Raw genomic sequence first — 18,268 nt, 5'->3', positions numbered from 1 at the left:
CTAAATCTGTGTTTAGGCATGCAAGTGCTACTTTAGACATCTAAACCTTTAGTTAGGCACCTAACTGTTGAACTCAGATTTGAAGGTTGGGCCCACAGTGGAAAACATCTGCAGTTCTACTAGCTAAGATAACCCTTATTAAGGGCTCATGTTTCAAGATAAAAGCTGATCACCAGCTGGGCACCGAATGAACTGTCCCCTCACAGTATAATATTGCACAATCAGAAGTATAATAGGGATTTTACACCTTTCCCTGAAGCATCTGCTCCTTTACCTCTGACAGAAGCAGCAGGATATTGGGATAGCTGGACAATTGAGCAGTCCTAGTAGGCCAATTCCCATGTCCATACATGATTATTAATGCAGTAGAGACTTCTGGAAGCAAAATGTTATTTAAAGGTGGATGATTGTATATAAATGCTTGTGTATTTAATAGAACGTGTATATTTTTGTTTAGTATATTATATGTTGAGCTAGCAGTAGACATTACGGCTTCTTGCATAAGCTTTCAGTCACCTTTTAGTTTGCAAAACGTTCACCTTTTCAGGTGCTTGGTCTTTACCCAGTGGGAGTGGTGGTTGTTTTGTTTTAAAGTTTGAGCAAAAAATGTTGTTTTTGTAAAAGAGGCAGGAGTATTGGGGAGGGACAGGACAGGAAAACACTTTCCCCTTAGAAAACAGTTTTTAAAAATTGTAACACTGTAAGGACTGGGGTTGGAAATTTGGTATTGGTCATGGCAATAGCCCTTATGTAGAAGACATACCTTGAAGCATACCTGGTGAAAACTGGTTTGGATTGACTGAGTTATGATTCATTGAAAATTGCTCTTCACACATGTGCAATACAATTAGTACAATTTTATTAGCACTTTTAAGTGTTGTTCGGAGTACCCTGAATGGCACAGTCTTTTCACTGACTTTGTGGGCTTTGGATCAGGCCTAGCGAATGGGTATTATCATTATAAATAAATTTCTCTCCCCCCCCCCCTTATCATAAGGTCACTAACCTGGTAAAGTTTCTAAGTCATCAAATGATACACATTCTTAGTGCATTTGTGTCATTATTTATCACAACATAGTTAATTACACTTGATGGAGTTAATTACTCCAGATGATTTATGAGCTGGGGTTCTCATCTCCCTTAGAACTGAAGAGACTTAACCATGCCTGTTTCCAAAATCCAGATGAAATAATACAATTCCTAATATAAACTTCCCAGCCAAGAGTTCATGCATGTTGAACTAAACCATCTTAAATTGGCTTGCACAATACACCGTAGCAAAAGACTACAGCCTGGCATCATAGTAGAAATGATTCAACATTTTTAACCACATTTTTTTGTTCATTCAAAAATGGCCTTTTTACTTTTTAAAAATCAGATTTTTTTTTATAAAACTGGAAAATGAGAAATTCTAGGAAGTTTTTGATTTTTCCCTGTCTCCTTTTTCCCCTCTCCTCCTTTTTTCCTCCCTATTTTTCAGAGGCAAACGGAAAAAAGGGGGTACAAATGAATACAAAAGAATTTCAAACAAAAAATATGTTCCCTTTTCAAAACTTGCAGCACTAAAAAGAATTTAAAATGTTAGCATATTTTTGTGAAAATATTTAACCATTTTTCCACCAGCTCTAATCACTGATAAGTCTTCCTGTGTTGCCTGGAATTTCTCAGAGAATCTATATGCACAAAACGAAAGTCCACGCACTATAGATCTTTGCCACAGAGTTGTGCATTGTGGAAATTTATGGTGTGTTATAAATAGCCCTTTTCATTACTGGCTCTTCAGTGTAACTTGCAAACAATATATATCTATTGTAGGGTCCTGGAAAAATCTTTCACGGTGAATTGAAATCTTTGAGGTTTTGCCCCCCTCCCCTTTCATCTGTTTATTTTGCTGTGGTCACCTCATCTTGCATCTTGAGCTTTTAGAGCTAAACTGAATTTGAAACTAAAAGCTCTTATTAGAGGAGATTTTTTTTTTTAAGTTCTTCCAACCTCTCTGGGGACAAAAATAATGGCAGCTTGAAGCAGCGGAGAATCAGTAATTAGGGCAAACAGCAATACCTAGCATGACTGGGGGAAAATATGAGGAAAGGAGGAGGAGAGTGCAACAGACAGATTTGTACAGCCTGTTACCAGGAAACCACATCAGCATTAAATGCAGTCTGCTAATTGGCTAGCAGTCACTGCCAGGGTACCAACCTTGGCCTGCTACACAGCTGTTTCTGCTCTCTGGTTGCTAGGCAACTGAATCCGCTCCCCCCTTCCCCCACGCACACTTATTCTAGAGGCTAATTGGCTACTTTTGCTGCTGGTGTTGCTGCTGGGTACCAGTCTGGGCCTGCTGCTCTGCTGTTCTCCCGAGGGGTCGGGGAGTGGGGGGAGGATATGTTGGCAATTAATGGAGCATAAGTGCAAATTCTACACAACGTCTGGCACCTGTGTCCCCAGTCCTGCTCTTTAAACTAAATCCTTCTGCTCTGAGCACACATCAGAATCCTGGAGCATCTTCCTTGGCTAAGCTTATTAGACTATATTTAAAAGAAAATCAGAATTTAGAAGGCTTTATGGGAGAATAAACGTGGTATTCCTCAGGCTGCTTTGTGTTCAGCGTACGTGTTGATGGACAATGGATATTTAATAAATGCTTCTTTGCAAGGAGGGTAGAAAATGGAATATTTTCCTTTCTTTGAAATTAGTTACATGCTTTGAACCTTGTTGGTTATACACCTGTATGTGTGTGTGGGGGGGGGGGGGGGGGAGGTGTATGTATATAGGAAATAAGGTAGAATCCAAATAATATATTTTCATGCATTGAATGACTACGTGCAGAAAACTGCTGTGTGTGTGAAAGACTCTTATTGGGCCTTTAATTTCTCTTTCCCCACTTCTAAAATGGGCATGAATATAGCCACCTTTATACAGGCACTTTTGGGATGAAAAAATCTATACCATGTATATGCAAATCAGCTCTAATTTTAACACGTAATCATCCCTATTGACCTAAAAAGAGTCACAACCTTGTCTCATGGTGTATTTGACACTCCTGTCACATTCTGCCTAATGTCCGTTTGCTTTGTACTGTCACCTTTGAGGCAGTAGTTATCTTTCTGGCTGGTGCCAAAATGGTACTGAATAAAACAATTCTTGTATAGGCAGAAAAGAATGATGAAACAGTTCAATACTGTCCAGTACTCTCTAGTCCTTTGTATATTAAATAAAAAAATCATTTTCCATTTCTCAGTGAAAATCAATTAGAAGAATGAAAGGACCTTAAGAGAAGCTGAAATTGATTTTATAAGTAGTTTCACTTTTACTTAGTTGAGGAGAGGCACACAAGTTGCAGGACAGAGAGGTTGTATATTTAACCTCTAGAGTGTGTGTCTATGTGTCTTTTCAGGAGACTTTTCCATCTCAGCTGTGTGAGCCATACAATTGTAACTTGTGTCCTCACCTGAAACTTTGTCTGGGCAGCCAGCAAAGGATCTTGGACTACTCCAAATCTGTCTCTAGAGAGACTGGGGTTCACAAAACCCCATGCGCCATGATGGAGTAGAATGTGCACAGTGAAATGAGAGGTGGGTAGTGGTGGTGCATAGGGCACAAATAGGCTTATTATTAAGGTATGAGTCTTTTGGAGGCGTCCTTGAAATCTGTCATCCTTTCTGCAACATGCTGATGCTGAAGATCATTTGGCATCTTTCATAGAAATAAAGGTTTGATCTAGTGTTCTTGACCAACAACATTTCCTGTTGTGCAGTGTGCTGGGTATTCTGCCTGTTTACTACCCTTGCTCCAGCAAAGGCTCTGGTTCACTGGTACGCTGTAAAGCTCTCTGGGATGAAAGGTAAATGTAAGATACATATAATGTGATTATTGTATTAGGCTTCTTATTGTGATACAATAGGGTTTTGTTATTAAGACAAACAGCGAGCAAAACCAAATTCATGTATTACACATCTCCTCAAGGCAGTGTGGGTTGGGAATCATTCACCACTGAAATCCCAACCCCACCACACCCCCATCTGGAATTCTCTTGTTACTTCCTGTTTCACTAAAGCAATCCCAGAATGTGTTACTCTGTGACCTATGCCTTGGATTGCATGGGTTTCAGTGACACTGGCACTTCTGCTGTGTGTGATGGCCCCTTCTAGGCTACTGTCTGTGAAACAGCAGGTACTAAGGATTTTGCAGAAGGGGTGGGAAGGAGAACTATTACAAGGTTCTCTAAAAAGTTAGGGAGGCTGCTCTGGTCCTGATCCTACTGACGTAGCTTCCTGCTGCTCGCCCCCCCCCCCCCCCCAGTTTGCTTAGGGGAGGAGTTCAGGAGAAAGAGCCTGCATTTAACTCCATATTCAGTTTTGCTTTGCAGTTCACCTTTGACTGTCTCTACACGGAAGCCAGTGGAACACAAATTTCTAGCAGTGACTCTCAGCCCACACAATGTCTTAGCAGCTCAGGCTTTTGAAATTGTTTTTCTCACAAATAATCTGATTTTATCTCCAATTTTTAAAAAGGGAAAGAAAGAGAATTTCCAGTTTTGTACCCGTTAGAAAAATACACAATTGTGGGTCCTGAAACTGTGTGAAAATAAGTTACAGTGGAAGAGCATATGCTGACTTTTTATGGAGGTTTTCTAATTTTATGTTTTAAAGGTGCCTTTACATAGTATTGAAGAGTAAAAGTGATAATTTTTTAATTTAAATGAAGTTCAAAATGTACGTCATCAAGGATCTATTTCCCCCTCCTCCCCATTCTTAAAATATTTTGGCAGACTCCACAACACTTGAAGAGAGTCTCCTTTCTGTCTCACAGGGGCGAATTGAGAGAGATCATAAGGGACTTATGCCTGCATGTTGAAAAGAGCTCAGTGTGCATGTGGACCCCATGAACGCAAGGATCTTCCTGCACAAATCAGGGTCTAATACTACTTCAAATAAACATCATGATTTCACAAAAGACGTTGCAACCGAAATATTTTGACTGTTGCGGGTGTGTGTGTGTGCGCACTCATTCCTGGCCTATTCATTTATTGTTATTTTAGAAGTCATTGGGAGTTTTGCTATTGACTCCAGTAGAGCCAGGATTTCTCCATGTACTTTCTTACTGAAACAGAAGAGCACATGGAATTCATCTCTCACCATTCTTTTCTACCATTGCCACTAATGAGATCAGAGGGACACCCCACTCCCAGACACCCTTTGTGGGACCAGTAGCCAAGAGGGGCATTTAATTTTATCTACAATGGGTAAGACCAAAGCAGCAATGAAAAGATACAGTTAGTTTTTATCCTTTGTGCACAGAGATTCTCATGGAACTCTCTCCCTACCCCCACACTCTCCTTTTCAAAATTGCTATGTGGGGGTGGGGGAAGCTAATCTCTTTTAGGTCTGTGGGGCAAGGATCCCTTTTTGACATGGCTTTAAAGGTCACAGGCTCTTTTGCCTTTCTGTTATGCCACACAGCTGACTGTAAGCAAGCAGGCTGCCTGGGAGCACAAAGGAGCGCTGTCTGACATTTGGCAGAACACGGTTAATGTTACAGAGGAAGGGAATCTGAAAACAAAACCGGACTCTATGCTATGCAAAGACACATCGGGGACAGAGCCCCAGAGCACAGACAACAGAGATACATAGCATCCCACCCAAACGTGTATTCTAGACAAGCCTAACAGAATTACTGCTGGGCTCTAATAAGCTAAATACAGCACACTACATTATGAAAGCACTTGGCAAATGTTAATTAGACAAATCCTGCTTCAGTCATAATGCTCGCTGATTTCAGGCAAAGACCACAGTATTTGTTAACAACCCTTCTGTTCTGTAGACGATTGTACGTTAGGCTGTCTGTAGCTGCCAGTTTTGAATAAGCGTTAGCGTCTCTCACTCTCTCCGTAACGTATGCAACAAAGGCACAGCCACGCAGAAACACATCTGTCTTGTTGTCTCCATTGCGAGCAAGGCATTTCTTCTCTTGCAGCCACACAAACTAAATGATTTTCACCATGCAAATTACCTCCCCCCACACACAATTTGTTACTGTGGTGTATTGCTTTTAAAAACAACGTGTTAGTTGTCCCAGTAGAGCAGCAGCTGAAGGTTCCACCATCCAGAATATGGGGCGTCATTTTTGGCTGTCCACTTTCTATGCCAGTGGAGACACAGGGCCGCATGCAAATCTTGCCCTGGATCTCTAGGGGAGAGCATGTGAGCTGTAGCACACTTGAGGGCAGTGTTTGGGTGGGTCAGCATTGGGGGCAGTGTCCGAGCCACGGCTGAGATGCACATGGGAATCACCACCAGGCCCATGATCTAGGCGCTGATGGAAATGAAAACTTTGAATGGCTTTTTGAACGGAAAACTCCTTTTCAACAAATTTGTCTCAATGGATCTAGCTTGTTCCAATCCAGCCTGTGCTATGTTTCTTCTATTTTCTCATTGTTACCAGCCAGCGGTTTCTTTAGGATTTCTTTTATTTTTACGGTCTAACCCAAAAATGGCCAGGACAAACACACCGATCAGAAGAGAATTAGGGCATCCTAAATACTACAGCATCTACAAATGTAGGCGTCTTTCATTGGCCTCTTTGGCCTAGGTCTTGCAGCGCACGAGGGACCTGCTGTTCTAAGATCGTGTGCTCTAGAGCTGTACAATGTGGTGAATGTTCATAATTGGCTTAAAATATTTGGGCTCTGTTTGATACACTCTCATATGGTATTCTGGAAAAAAAAAAAAAAAACCCAGCACCTGCCTAGATTGAGCTTCAGGGAGAATGTGATTTGAAATGAAAATCCTGCTGCCTCTTTTTTGTTTTTCCTTGAACCCTCCCCCATCCACTACCTTTTATTCTTTAGGGCCTGTAGACTGTGATTGCTTGACTGATGGATCGATCTGTGCCTGGCATTTCTCCACCTGCTGCAGCCTCATGTAGGGTTTCCTCTTCTAATAGGACCGATGCAACGCATCTTTTTATGGATTTTGCTTTTCAAACCTGAGTTGAGGATAAAAGGCTTGAATTGCTGAACTCTGGTAGATATCCCAGCCCATTCTCCTCTTCTCTCCGTGGCAGCTTTCCACTTTATCTTTGGAGCTGCAGAGCCTAGCTTGTAATCAATAATGTTTGGTAAATGACTAGTCACAGAGAAGCTTTTCCTACACGTACTGGGCCAAATCAGTTCCTGGGGCAACTCTGTTGCAGTCAATGGAGTTACACCAGCAATGAATTTAATCCTCACACTCTTCTGACTTGTCCCGTTTGCTTACTGTGGCGCTCCCAGTTTCGGACTATAACGTATTCAGATCTCTCTCTAGTGCCTGCTGAATATACTCTGTGGTCAATACATGACACGTGGAGACCTGACACGCTATATTTGGTATTTAAATCTGCTGAGAGTGAGAGAGAGATTTAAAGAAGCGCCTTCTTAGCAATTTTCAGAATTAAAAAAAAAAAAAAAAAAAAAAACTTTCCCTCCCTGCTAATAATTCCCCCTTTGAAGCTTAACAATGAAATCTGTTTCCTCAATGTGTTCTCACTCATCCCCACCTCCCCTAAGAGGCTGGATGCATTCTTATTGCTGGGCTGCTCAGGAGGGCTGGGCATAGTGCCATGGCTGCAATGTAGTAGAAGAGCATTCACACATTTGTTCTGAGGCGATGTGGTCAGTCTGTGCACACGCACGCACTTTGCAGGCCTATAATGGAGATATCCCATCTCCTAGAACTGGAAGGGACCTTGGAAGGTCATCGAGTCCAGCCCCCTGCCTTCACTAGCAGGACCAAGTACTGATTTTGCCCCAGATCCCTAAGTGGCCCCCTCAAGGATTGAACTTACAACCCTGGGTTTAGCAGGCTAATGCTCAAACCACTGAGCTATCCCTCCCCCTATAGAGAAAGGGGTCATGGGGGGGAGGGGGGAGAAGCTTTGGACCTTGACAACATCCATTCTAAAATGGAGAGTACCGTCCTTGAGGTCATGGGTGCTACACCAGAGCTGCATTTGACCCCCAGAAGCTGGTTTGTGGTATCAAATGGGGAAAGTGAACACAGCGGAGCGGATTCTGCACTGACTTCCAACCCCTGCAGCCCCACTGACTTCAAGGGAATTGCATGAGAGAGAGTTCCATGCGGGATAACAGCTGATAAACATATGGTCGGAAAGGTGCTAATCAGTCACAATCGCCTGTGGGATTAACTGATTTAAAGAGAACCCTTCTCCTCTTGCGCTTGCAGCACCAAAAACATCATTTGCACTTTATAATCAACTAAGCAGGTGCATCTAAGTGGGGATACAAGACGTGGGGTCTGGGTGGAAGGAGATGCGAGTGCTACCGGTGCGGGGGTAGGAGGGTGAAAGGCAACTCCTGAAAGCCAGAACTAGAGCAATACCTTTTCGTTAAGTGACATTTTAAGCACTGTGGGTTTAATTACATGTGCAGTTGTACACCTATTTGCCTGACATGCATGGGCAATCATGATATCTGTGCACAGGAATAGCCACTTGCATGGGTAATAACCAAATTTGTGCACACAACGCTGACTCAAGGAATTGAAAACAAGCCTACGGCAACACAGCTGTGGGGGTGTTTGGGTTTTTGTTTTTTTTTTTAAAAAAGAACCAAAACATTCTGACGGTTTTGAAATATTTCTTTCACCAAGGAAGGGTAAGAATTTAAGATGTAATGAAGTTGGGGCCTGATCCAAAGACTATTCAAGTTGATGGAAAGTTTCCTATTGACTTCCGCAGGCCTTGAAACAGGTTCAGAATGGTCAATTGCTTTTGGGAGTCTGCCATAGATTTGAAGAATCTGAGTGAATGTAAGTCTTTGGTGCTTGCGTGCTAGGCAACAAGGTGTGGGGAAAAATCAGTGGTGCTCGTGCCCTATGTGGCTAGTTGGGAGGAAACGGCCTGGCTGGCTGGGGCAAAGGAATGGGTGCTGGTGGGCAGTACAGCTGGATATGGGGAATAGGGCTGGCTGGCCAGGTGTGGGGCAAAGGGCGGGAAGGTTTAGACAGCAGTAATTTCATTGCAGTGCTGATTGATCTCTCATCCCCCTGCAGGTGAGAAGCCTTACAAGTGCTCGTGGGAAGGGTGCGAGTGGCGTTTTGCACGAAGCGACGAGCTCACAAGGCACTACAGGAAACACACAGGGGCAAAACCCTTTAAATGCAACCATTGTGACAGGTAATGCAGCCTTCTAAATCTAGTGTTCAAGCAAATGTACTGCTGGTGAAAGACAGCACACTGCCCGCCCCCAGGGACCAAAGCCTCTGGCTTTCCACATAGCATACACCGCAGCAATGCATGTTTCCTTACAGCGCATCGCCAATGTTTTTTTTTCTGCCCTGAAATCCCTCTCTTCCTCAGTGGCCAGCAGGAGTGTCAGGAGTGGTGGGGGGTTTGGGGAAGTTTGTCCACTAGCAACTGGGCTGAGACCAGCAACTAATTTCTGTACCTTTTTTTCTTCTGGATACCTAAAGCAGAAGCATGGAGTCAAGGCCAGATTGTGGTCCCAGCAAAGTCAGTGGGAGTTTTGCCATTGACTCTGACCGGAGCAGGGTCTGGCCCAATGCACAGCTTTATTTAGCAAAATCTCGCTTTAATGTACATAAACTCTACCCAACCTGCTAGCTGCAACAACATCTTGGCTTTCCCACTCCATGATCCCATGTGACTTGGGCAACAACAAAAGACTGAATTTGCAGCTGCCCTTCCTTGCTTACAAAATTGTGATTGGGCTCCACCTCTTGGCTTCCTATCCCTGTAAAGGAAGTCACCTGAGGACTGTCGAACCTCACAAACCAGTGGGTCAAGCGAGTCAACACAGCCTAAGATGGGGAGTGTGGGACACTCACAGGTTCTCAGGTGAATGGCGAAGGCACCCAAGACCTAGAACCAACCCGAGGGGACTGACAGCATTTTCCCTTTTCCACATGTTAAATCTATCATTGATCTTCTGGTTCAGTTAACTGAGCACACAGACCTATGTTTGCCTCTCTTCCTATAGGCAGTTGGAGAGAGAGTTCCTGGGGAAACAAAGGGCAACATTTTCAAAAGTGCCTACGTGATTTAGGCACATCTGAAAATGTTGCCACAAAGATTTTGGGTGAAATCAAAGGAGCCATGATTATTCACACTGACTGAGAATCTAGTCCTCTTGTCTTTAAATCACACACTTGACAACCTCCATTTTATGTGATACTGTAGATTTAATATTTTGTCATCTGTCTTTTTAAGCACCAAGATCCAGGGATAGGTACCCAAAGCAGGTTTTCCAAAGAACCCTCATCCAACAGCTCTCATTGGGGCAGCTAAAAAATGAGGTGACTGGGTTTGCCTACAGAGCCGTCTGCTCAGCATCTGTCATCCAGAACAATGGGAGCTGCTGGCCGCTGATTCCTCTTGAAAATCTGGCCTCTTCATTTAGGTGCCTGAATGGAAGCAGAGCTCTTTTGAGTATCTGGTCCCAGTTGTGGTTGCTGAACATTTTGGAAAATCTGGCTCTTTAAAATAAATACATAATTGGGGTGGAGCAAGAGAGACACTACACAAGGAATCATATCTGACAGTACTGACGTTATCAGACAATAACACCCCCCTCCCAAACTGGAGGATGGCAATGCCCACGGTGAAGGCTGGATCCAGGGTAGGCATAATCAAATAATGTGCTTGCATCTGAACATGTTATCCGGCTAATCCTATTTATATATATTTTTAAGAGGCTTAAGAAAATTACCCGTCTTTTTAATGCAGCACTAAGGTTCTCCGTTATGATAAGAAAATGGTTTGTAATACAATATAGAGTTTATAAAGCCTGTGGGCACACCAGACTGGCCAAGAGCATGCACAGAAAAATGATACATAGAACATAAACAGGGACACATCCTTTGATGGGAAGGAAATTTGATCATCTGCACATCCTGTCTTTCCAAGATCCTCATCCTCCTCTATCCCCCGCCCCCAACCAAGGGCTTCCTCTGTCTTTTATCCCTGGATTATCTCTTGTTTGCTCAGAATGATAAAGAATAAACCAAGCACAAACCCTCTGGATTCTTACCTTTTTATAAGCATCTCTGGTGTTCTTTATTTTTATTGTAAGAGGCTGCTTTCTGCTGGTCTTTGCTCTTTAAGAACCAACCAAGCCCCCCCAATTCCTTAACCCCCAAACAAGCCACCCTTTTTGGTTTCTGTTGCAAAAAGACAACAGTTGTGATCATTCAGATCCAAGGAGATCTCACCACTTACTATTAACACCACAATCTCCTTTAGTCATTTGTCACATGTCGAGTTGGAAGAATACCACCTCTCTAAGTGTTTTTTCTATAGCAGCCCCCATCACAGTTTCTATTTGCTGTTTTATTCTATGAATTTGTTCCCTTAAAATTGTCAGTTTTTCCTCCTTTGACCACATCTATGGCTAGGTAAAAAGTATTCACCAGTTTAAACTGATCATATGTGGCGTAATCTGTCTATCAATTTCCCACCACCCTTTCACCGAGTCTAGTTTGGGAAGCTCAGGGACTTGCTGTGTTCAAAGTGGTTCAGAGTGATGGCTCCTTTACTTCGCTGGGCCTGCTTTGACTTCACACTTTCTTTCCTTTCTCTTCCTCTTTCCCGCTTCCCAAGTGTGCTAACCGCCCCCTACTCCAGGCCTGGATTCAGACATGCCCTTAAGCACATACTTCAGTCCAGCCATATTCAGGAAAGCATTTAAAGCACATGCTTCAGGTTAAACAGGTGCTTTCCTGAATTAAGGTCCCAGATAGTGAGAATCCCATTTCTCCATCTCTAAATTGCTGCCTCTTAGATTTCTTTTTAACTTCTTCCTTTTCACCCGCCATTAATGACAGAAGGGTCCTTGCCTACAGTCAACATCCTGGTTTTCTGAGCTTTAAGTAGCCTTAGGTACATCTTTCAGCAGTGTCGATGTAGTGTAAACTAACTGCACACCACTCTTCAGAGGTGAAGGCGAGTACTTTGGCCAGCAGAGCATGAAAATGGTGATTGAACTACCAGTAGGGGGAGTGTTTATGTGTGTGATCCATCAACGAGTCCATTAAAAACCCCTCTTTCAGGGCTGTGGGTTTACACCACTAGCCTTTTGGATTGTATTCATGCTATTAGCCTAGAGGACAATTTTAAAAACAACACATATAGGTCGATTCAGGTGTTATAACTTTTAGTGAGAAAAGGAAGTGGGGGTGGGGAGACAAGAAGCTAGAAGTCTGTCACTTTGTTTTCTCCCTCCCCAAGTGCGCACGCGCACAAACTTTCTCTCTTTTTCAAACAACGTTGGTGACGTCTTTTTAAAGCACCGAAATTTCAGGTGCACACAGTCTTTGGTGTAAACCGGGGTGCCGAGGGTTTTGTGGCGGACCTTTGGCCTTGGGTGTAAACACAACTCTCCTTGTCATGAAAGGGGATTAACAGCTGAAGTTTCTTCTGGAAAAACAGGATCCTTTAAAATGAAGTATTTAGTTTTGCCCCACGTCTTACAGGACACAGATCGTATTGTAAATTTTGGTTGGCAAACTACCACCGATGTGAGGAGCAGCATATGTACAGCGAGTGGTGTGTGCTTTGGAGGCGGCAGGGGAGAAAGCAGAGGGAGCTGAAGTAGCCCAGAAGGAGATGAAAGAGTCCCCAGGGTGGCTGAGGCACCATAAACGTGTGGGTTATTAGCATTGCCGAAGAATTAGTTGAGAAGCTTTTCAGAACCGGGGTGACTTTACATACCCTATGTTGAGACACCCATGGCCACAGCTGTCACATGTGTTCAACTGAGGGAAACGTGATGTAAAACTCTTCAACTTTATTTTAATATATATAAATGGGTATTCTCCTTCACTGCAAGTGAAGAGCCATGTGCTCCCCTCCACACAGCTGGAGGGGTAGGTAGATTGCTCAGAGGACCAAGTCCCACTGGGCAGGATCTGGGCAGAGGAAAAAGATGGCTGAACGTTATATTCTCTTCCCATCCCAGCTGCCTCCTCAGGAATTATGATATTTTTATGCTTTGCAAGCTGTCCCTGCTAGGAACAATGCAGGGACACATGCAGCCTTTCTGAATCCTGGAGGGGGTACGTGCTGGGCGTGGGTACAACATGCAGCAATGCTACAGAGGTGGCAAAGTTGTGGAGACAGAGACCTGTCCTGTGGAAGACCAGAGATCCACAGGATTTTCCTTCCCTATCTCAGAACCTATTTAGGACAACTGCCCATTCTGGGCCAACTCTACTGCCAGCACCAGTTCCAAGAAGGGAAAATGTGGCTGGACCTCAGCAACTTAATAGCTGCAGATGTGTCTTGGGCTTTTTGAGGATAGGATTTAGCTGTAAAATTTTGTGGGGACTTACCAAAGAACAGCCATACTGGGTCAGACGAAAGGTCCGTCTAGCCCAGTATCCTGTCTTCCAACAGTGGCCAATGCCAGGTGCCTCAGAAGGGATTACCTGTTCTGTTCATTATCAAGTGATCCATCCCGTCGCCCATTCCCAGCTTCTGGCAAACAGAGGCTAGAGACACCATCCCTGCCCATCCTGGCTAATAGCCATTGATGGATCTATCCTCCATGAAGTTATCTAATTCTTTTTTGACTTTTTTTTCCAGTTGAAACTGTCGTCCTCCTCTAGGAGCCTCACCAGTAGATGAAGTTAACTGAATTACTAGCCAGGAAAGAGCCTGCAGGATTAGTTATGTATCATTTTATTAGGTGTAAAAATATATTGGACCAGAACATAACGTTATTGATACAAAACAAAGTTTTGGTTCTGTTATTAACATTAACAAATCTTGCCATGTCAGTGACTCAAACTTTTAATCAGTATTGCTTCTGGTTATTAGCAGGCATCTGAGAGAAGCAGTGGTCAGGTGGTGGTCTTGTGGCTGGTCATAGTCTAAAATGCCAGCTGGTGCCTGACTTCCTGGCACCCAGACTTGTTTTGGCAGGTGTAATATCCATAGCATGCTGCTTTCTCCACTATCCTGATGAGAGGGATGGCTGGCCAAGGACATATTTGGTACCCTGCAGCTGGACAATACTAGCTGTGGTGAGCCCACTCTCCATTGTAAGGCTTTCCTCTCTGTGTCTCTCTCTCTCTCCAGATTTAAAGCACATACTTCACCCTGGAACTTAAAAGAATGCAGGATTCCAACTCCATACCATTCTAAAATTGTTCTTTTTAATTTTTTCCTACTCTGCTTTGTAAAGAAGCATGGACCAGATCCTCAGCTGGTATGAATCAACATAGCATCATTGATTACACTGGAGCTATGCTGATATACACCCGTTGAGGATCTGGCCATGTAGGTGAAGGTAGTCTTCTTGCAGATTTTCTGCTCTTACAAACATTTATCATATTTGCTCACCCCTGCATACAAGTAGGAGGCGGCACACAGAGAATCAGAGAATAATGACAAAAGGACAGACTAAGTGCACTACCAGGTCTTTCCCCTCTGATTTTCATGATTCTTTCTTTGCTTTATGCTGAAGGCACCTATGGGACCTGTTTAACTTTTTTTTTTTTTAAAACAATGACTGAGTTAATTTCCTTACCTGCTTTTTACTGAGAAATGCAGATAATTCAATTATTGCTTTGATCATAATTTATTCAGCATAAATCTGTTTGCGTGCATGACAAATTCTAGCAACAAGCTTTTTTTAAAAAAAAAAAATAGCGTGTGCCAGTGTTTATTTTGTAATGTTGCTTTGTGTGGCAGTGCATGAATTTTCAAAGCATCACAGACAGGTTAATTCTGGAAGTGGCCTGCCACAATGTACACTGCGCTAAGATTCCGGCAACAAGCAGCAAATGTAATTTGTGGTGGATTCTTTTTATTATTACTAAATATAACTTAGAAAGTGTCTTACAGGTTAGGGTGACAAGAGTGAAGGCCAAGATTTTCAAAAGTTCCAAGCGATTTTGGGCATCTCAGGTTTTGAGTGCCCAGTCTGAGGCATCTGAAAGGGGCCTTATTTTTCAGAAAGTGCCAAGGACTTGCCCTCCGGAAGCAGTCCTCTTTAAAAGGTATCACTAGGCACTTCTGAAAATCTTGGCTGCTTTGTATATAGTGGCATTTGGGTGGCCAGTGTGAAATGAGTTGCTGCTCTCAGTCCAATTCCTAGCATATCACATTTGGCATTAATGTTCTCTCTTCCTTTTGGAAATGTTAGCAGAAGGGTCAAGGATCGAATGGCCATGAAGAAAGAATTGCCCATTGTCCTCAGAAGTTCAGTCACAGTGAATACAATTCGGTGGAGCAAAGCACTGTGTTAATGTTGTGATTGGAGAGAGGTTTTCATTCTCTAGGGCTCTCATTCTGAGAACCTTTCATAAGCATGAACATGCATCTACATTTGTACCAGTGCCAGCATGTTTTGCACGTGGACTAAAAATAAGATGGCCTTGGGGGATAAAGCCCAGAACTGGGAAGTGAAAGACCTGGATTCTGTTGCTGGGTTTGCCAGACTTCCTGTGGGACCTCAAGCAAATTCCTTATCTCGCTGTGCCTCAGTGTCCTCATCTATAAAATGGGGATAATGCCTAGCTTCCTCTCAGGGATGTTGTGGTACTACCTTCATCAATATCTGTATTGCACTCATTCTCAGAGAGAAGGCTCTATGGGCCTTATTTTCAACAGAGCTCTGCTTCGATTTAGGGACCAAAATGAGAAGCTCAGCCCTCAAATCTGGCCTCTTATTTTGATGCCCAAGTGGGTGCTGAGGTCTTTTGAAGATATGCCCACACCTAAGGGTGCTGAGCACTTGAAAAATCTGACCGTATAAAATATGCAAAATTATTTAATTTTATCACTACAGCTACTTGCTTAATGAGTTAGCTTGCCCATTGCCCAGTTTCTAGCAGTATGAATCTGGTGGGGTTGGAGTGAGGGGAGCATAATCTACTAACGAAGAGCCAGCATAGCTACTTATCTTGAATGGTGGAGGGGAAGTCACCTTGACTTTGTGACCACAGGTGGCATGTTCAAGGGAGCTGCTGTAAACCTGGGTGAACATTGTTCTTGTGCATGATGGTGGAGGAGCAGAAAGGCCTGTTTTGTAAAATCCTTATTTTGTTTGTTTCGCAGGTGTTTTTCCAGGTCTGACCATCTTGCCCTCCACATGAAGAGACACATCTAAGTACCTAAAATCAGTCAGCATGGCATAGATGTCAGCTGAGCTAAAAGACATGGCATGAAGGGTGGAACTCGGTTATAACCCGCTGCCTTGCAGAAGAAGAGAACTTGATCACATGTAAACCTCTGTACACAGACCACACACTCACACTGTCATGCACCCAACTATACTTAAATACATACATCTGTTCTTTATGCCTTGCCCCAGCTGGATGGAAGAAGGTGCAGGAGAGGAGATGGGGTAGAGGTGAAGTCAGTAAGATAGAACAATTGCTTACAGTACTTCATCACCCTTGGATTTGGTTCCAGCTATTGCCAGTAGAAATCAAAGTAAATGGAAGAGGCTTCTCTGCAGATGGACAGCAAGTAGGAGGGGCTTATTTAACTCGCTTCTCAATGCAACTCCATAGGAGAATATGTCGTCTTCAAGTTGCATATTTGTAGCACTAACTTTTCTTTTTAAATAGATGGGGGGGAATAATGACCTAGAAAACCAAATCCCAGTTTGGTAGCCAAAATTAACCTCTTGGTTCCTTTATTCTTTGTCTGAGAATTCCTAATGCTCGACACGTCAAACTTCTCACAGACACTTTGATCTGTCTTGGTTTTGGTTCTTCCTAGAACTGAGCTATTAAGATCCTTTTAAGTCAATACCAATGGCCTTAATGGCAGTTGACTGTGGAGTGACACCTGTGACATATACATCATCTGTTTGGCCTGAGTTTATGTAGACTTCATGGAGGATGATATTTTTGTTTGGGTATTTTTGTGTTAACTTTTTTTTAAGCTATTGCATGCCCTATGCACTGGTAGGGATTATGGAAGCTGCTGGCATGACTGGAAAGCAGCCAAAGAAAGAATCCCTGAAACACCACGTTATATCTCCATAGGCATCACCTTATTGCCATAGCTAGGACTTCTTGTTTTGTCTAATGAAAACTTGAAAAGCTCATATGGAAGCTTAGACATTTTATCTTTTCTCCATGAACAAGTGATCTTCAGAACTTCTTTTCTTCACCTGCTTATCTGTCTTGGACTGGCCAATCAGGCATGACTACAGATTTCCTTCAGCACCATGTGAGCATGTTGGCTACAATCCACAGTGATTGACAAATTGTGTTGCGTGTTCTTGTTATTCTATTGACCAGTTTAAAACATTGACTTTTATTTGTTGAAAGAGCACCTGCAAACATTTATTTTCTAAGCCTAACTTTTGGTTAAGCATCTTACAAAAAAAAAAAAAAAAAAAGCCAAAAATACTACTCCGGTCCCAGAGTGGGAAAGTGAGACCCTCTTCCAAATAAAGTGGCTTCATTCAGCATTAATCTTTTAAAGTAAAGATCACAGTCCTCCTTTCCCATTCATCAAGGTGATGGTATAGCCCACTGATATAAAAAAATTGTAAGAATATTTAAAGGGTGAATGAAGGATTGGCTTTTGTGCACAGCACTGAGGATTTTCCAAGTGATCGGTCTAAAGTATTGGTAGCATGGGTCCTATTCGACCTTCAGTCTGTACCATCTAGGATCAATGGAAGCCTCATGCTCACCCTTGAATCCTGTAGATAATTTGACCATCTTGGCTCAAAGTGGACTAAATTTCTTGTTTAAAAAAAATAATAATATATATATTATATAAATACAACTTGCATTTATAGCAAGTTGGCACTGGCCCTAACTCCAAAGACTGCCTTTAGGACCATATAAAATGGCCTATGCAAGCAGGTGGGGTGGTCATTAGGACAGGTTGTATATTTTGTATATTCTGGGACCCTCCCTACAAGACATGTCTAGAAATGAAACAAAATGGCATGTGGTCCACAAATGGTTGCTGCTCTTTTATACTGTACTAGCCAACTGCCCTCCTTTGACTGTTTTGACTCATTGACTGTTAAATATTTCCCTTTTGGGATACAAAACTGAACTTTTAAAAAAAATCCATAGCTGTAAAACGTAAGAGCAATCACTGGAATCATTGCAACCTTTATTCCAGTCAGAGATTGAATCTACCTGAAAGATGTTTATTTTGCTCACAGTTTTTACAAACACTGACTGTCAGTTGGACACTTTGGTGGGGAATAGGATATCTGGCCCATACGGCATGAGATATGGACCAAAATCTAACCATCTTTTTGGGGGGC

At 42.8% G+C, this 18,268-nt stretch overlaps 1 protein-coding gene across 3 annotated transcripts in view; it reads left to right on the top strand.

The window, feature by feature from the left end:
- Positions 1-17,385, top strand: part of KLF7 (KLF transcription factor 7) — a 68,388-nt gene extending 51,003 nt beyond the window's left edge. For 2 of the 3 annotated variants that reach the window (XM_005306069.5, XM_005306071.4), the window contains exons 3-4: positions 9,054-9,177; positions 16,081-17,385. In XM_005306069.5, coding sequence (XP_005306126.1) covers positions 9,054-9,177; positions 16,081-16,132 — 176 coding nt within the window. In that variant the 3' untranslated portion in view covers positions 16,133-17,385. Of the gene's footprint in view, positions 1-9,053; positions 9,178-13,602; positions 13,686-16,080 lie in introns of all 3 variants that reach the window. The other variant, XR_010591644.1, reaches the window with a different exon arrangement.
- Positions 17,386-18,268: the final 883 nt, after the last annotated feature.

This window comes from Chrysemys picta, chromosome 11, assembly GCF_011386835.1.
Source record: "Chrysemys picta bellii isolate R12L10 chromosome 11, ASM1138683v2, whole genome shotgun sequence".
NCBI classification, from domain to species: domain Eukaryota; kingdom Metazoa; phylum Chordata; order Testudines; family Emydidae; genus Chrysemys; species Chrysemys picta.
Note: the sequence above shows the minus strand (reverse complement) of the source record. Positions and strands in the feature narration are given on the sequence as shown.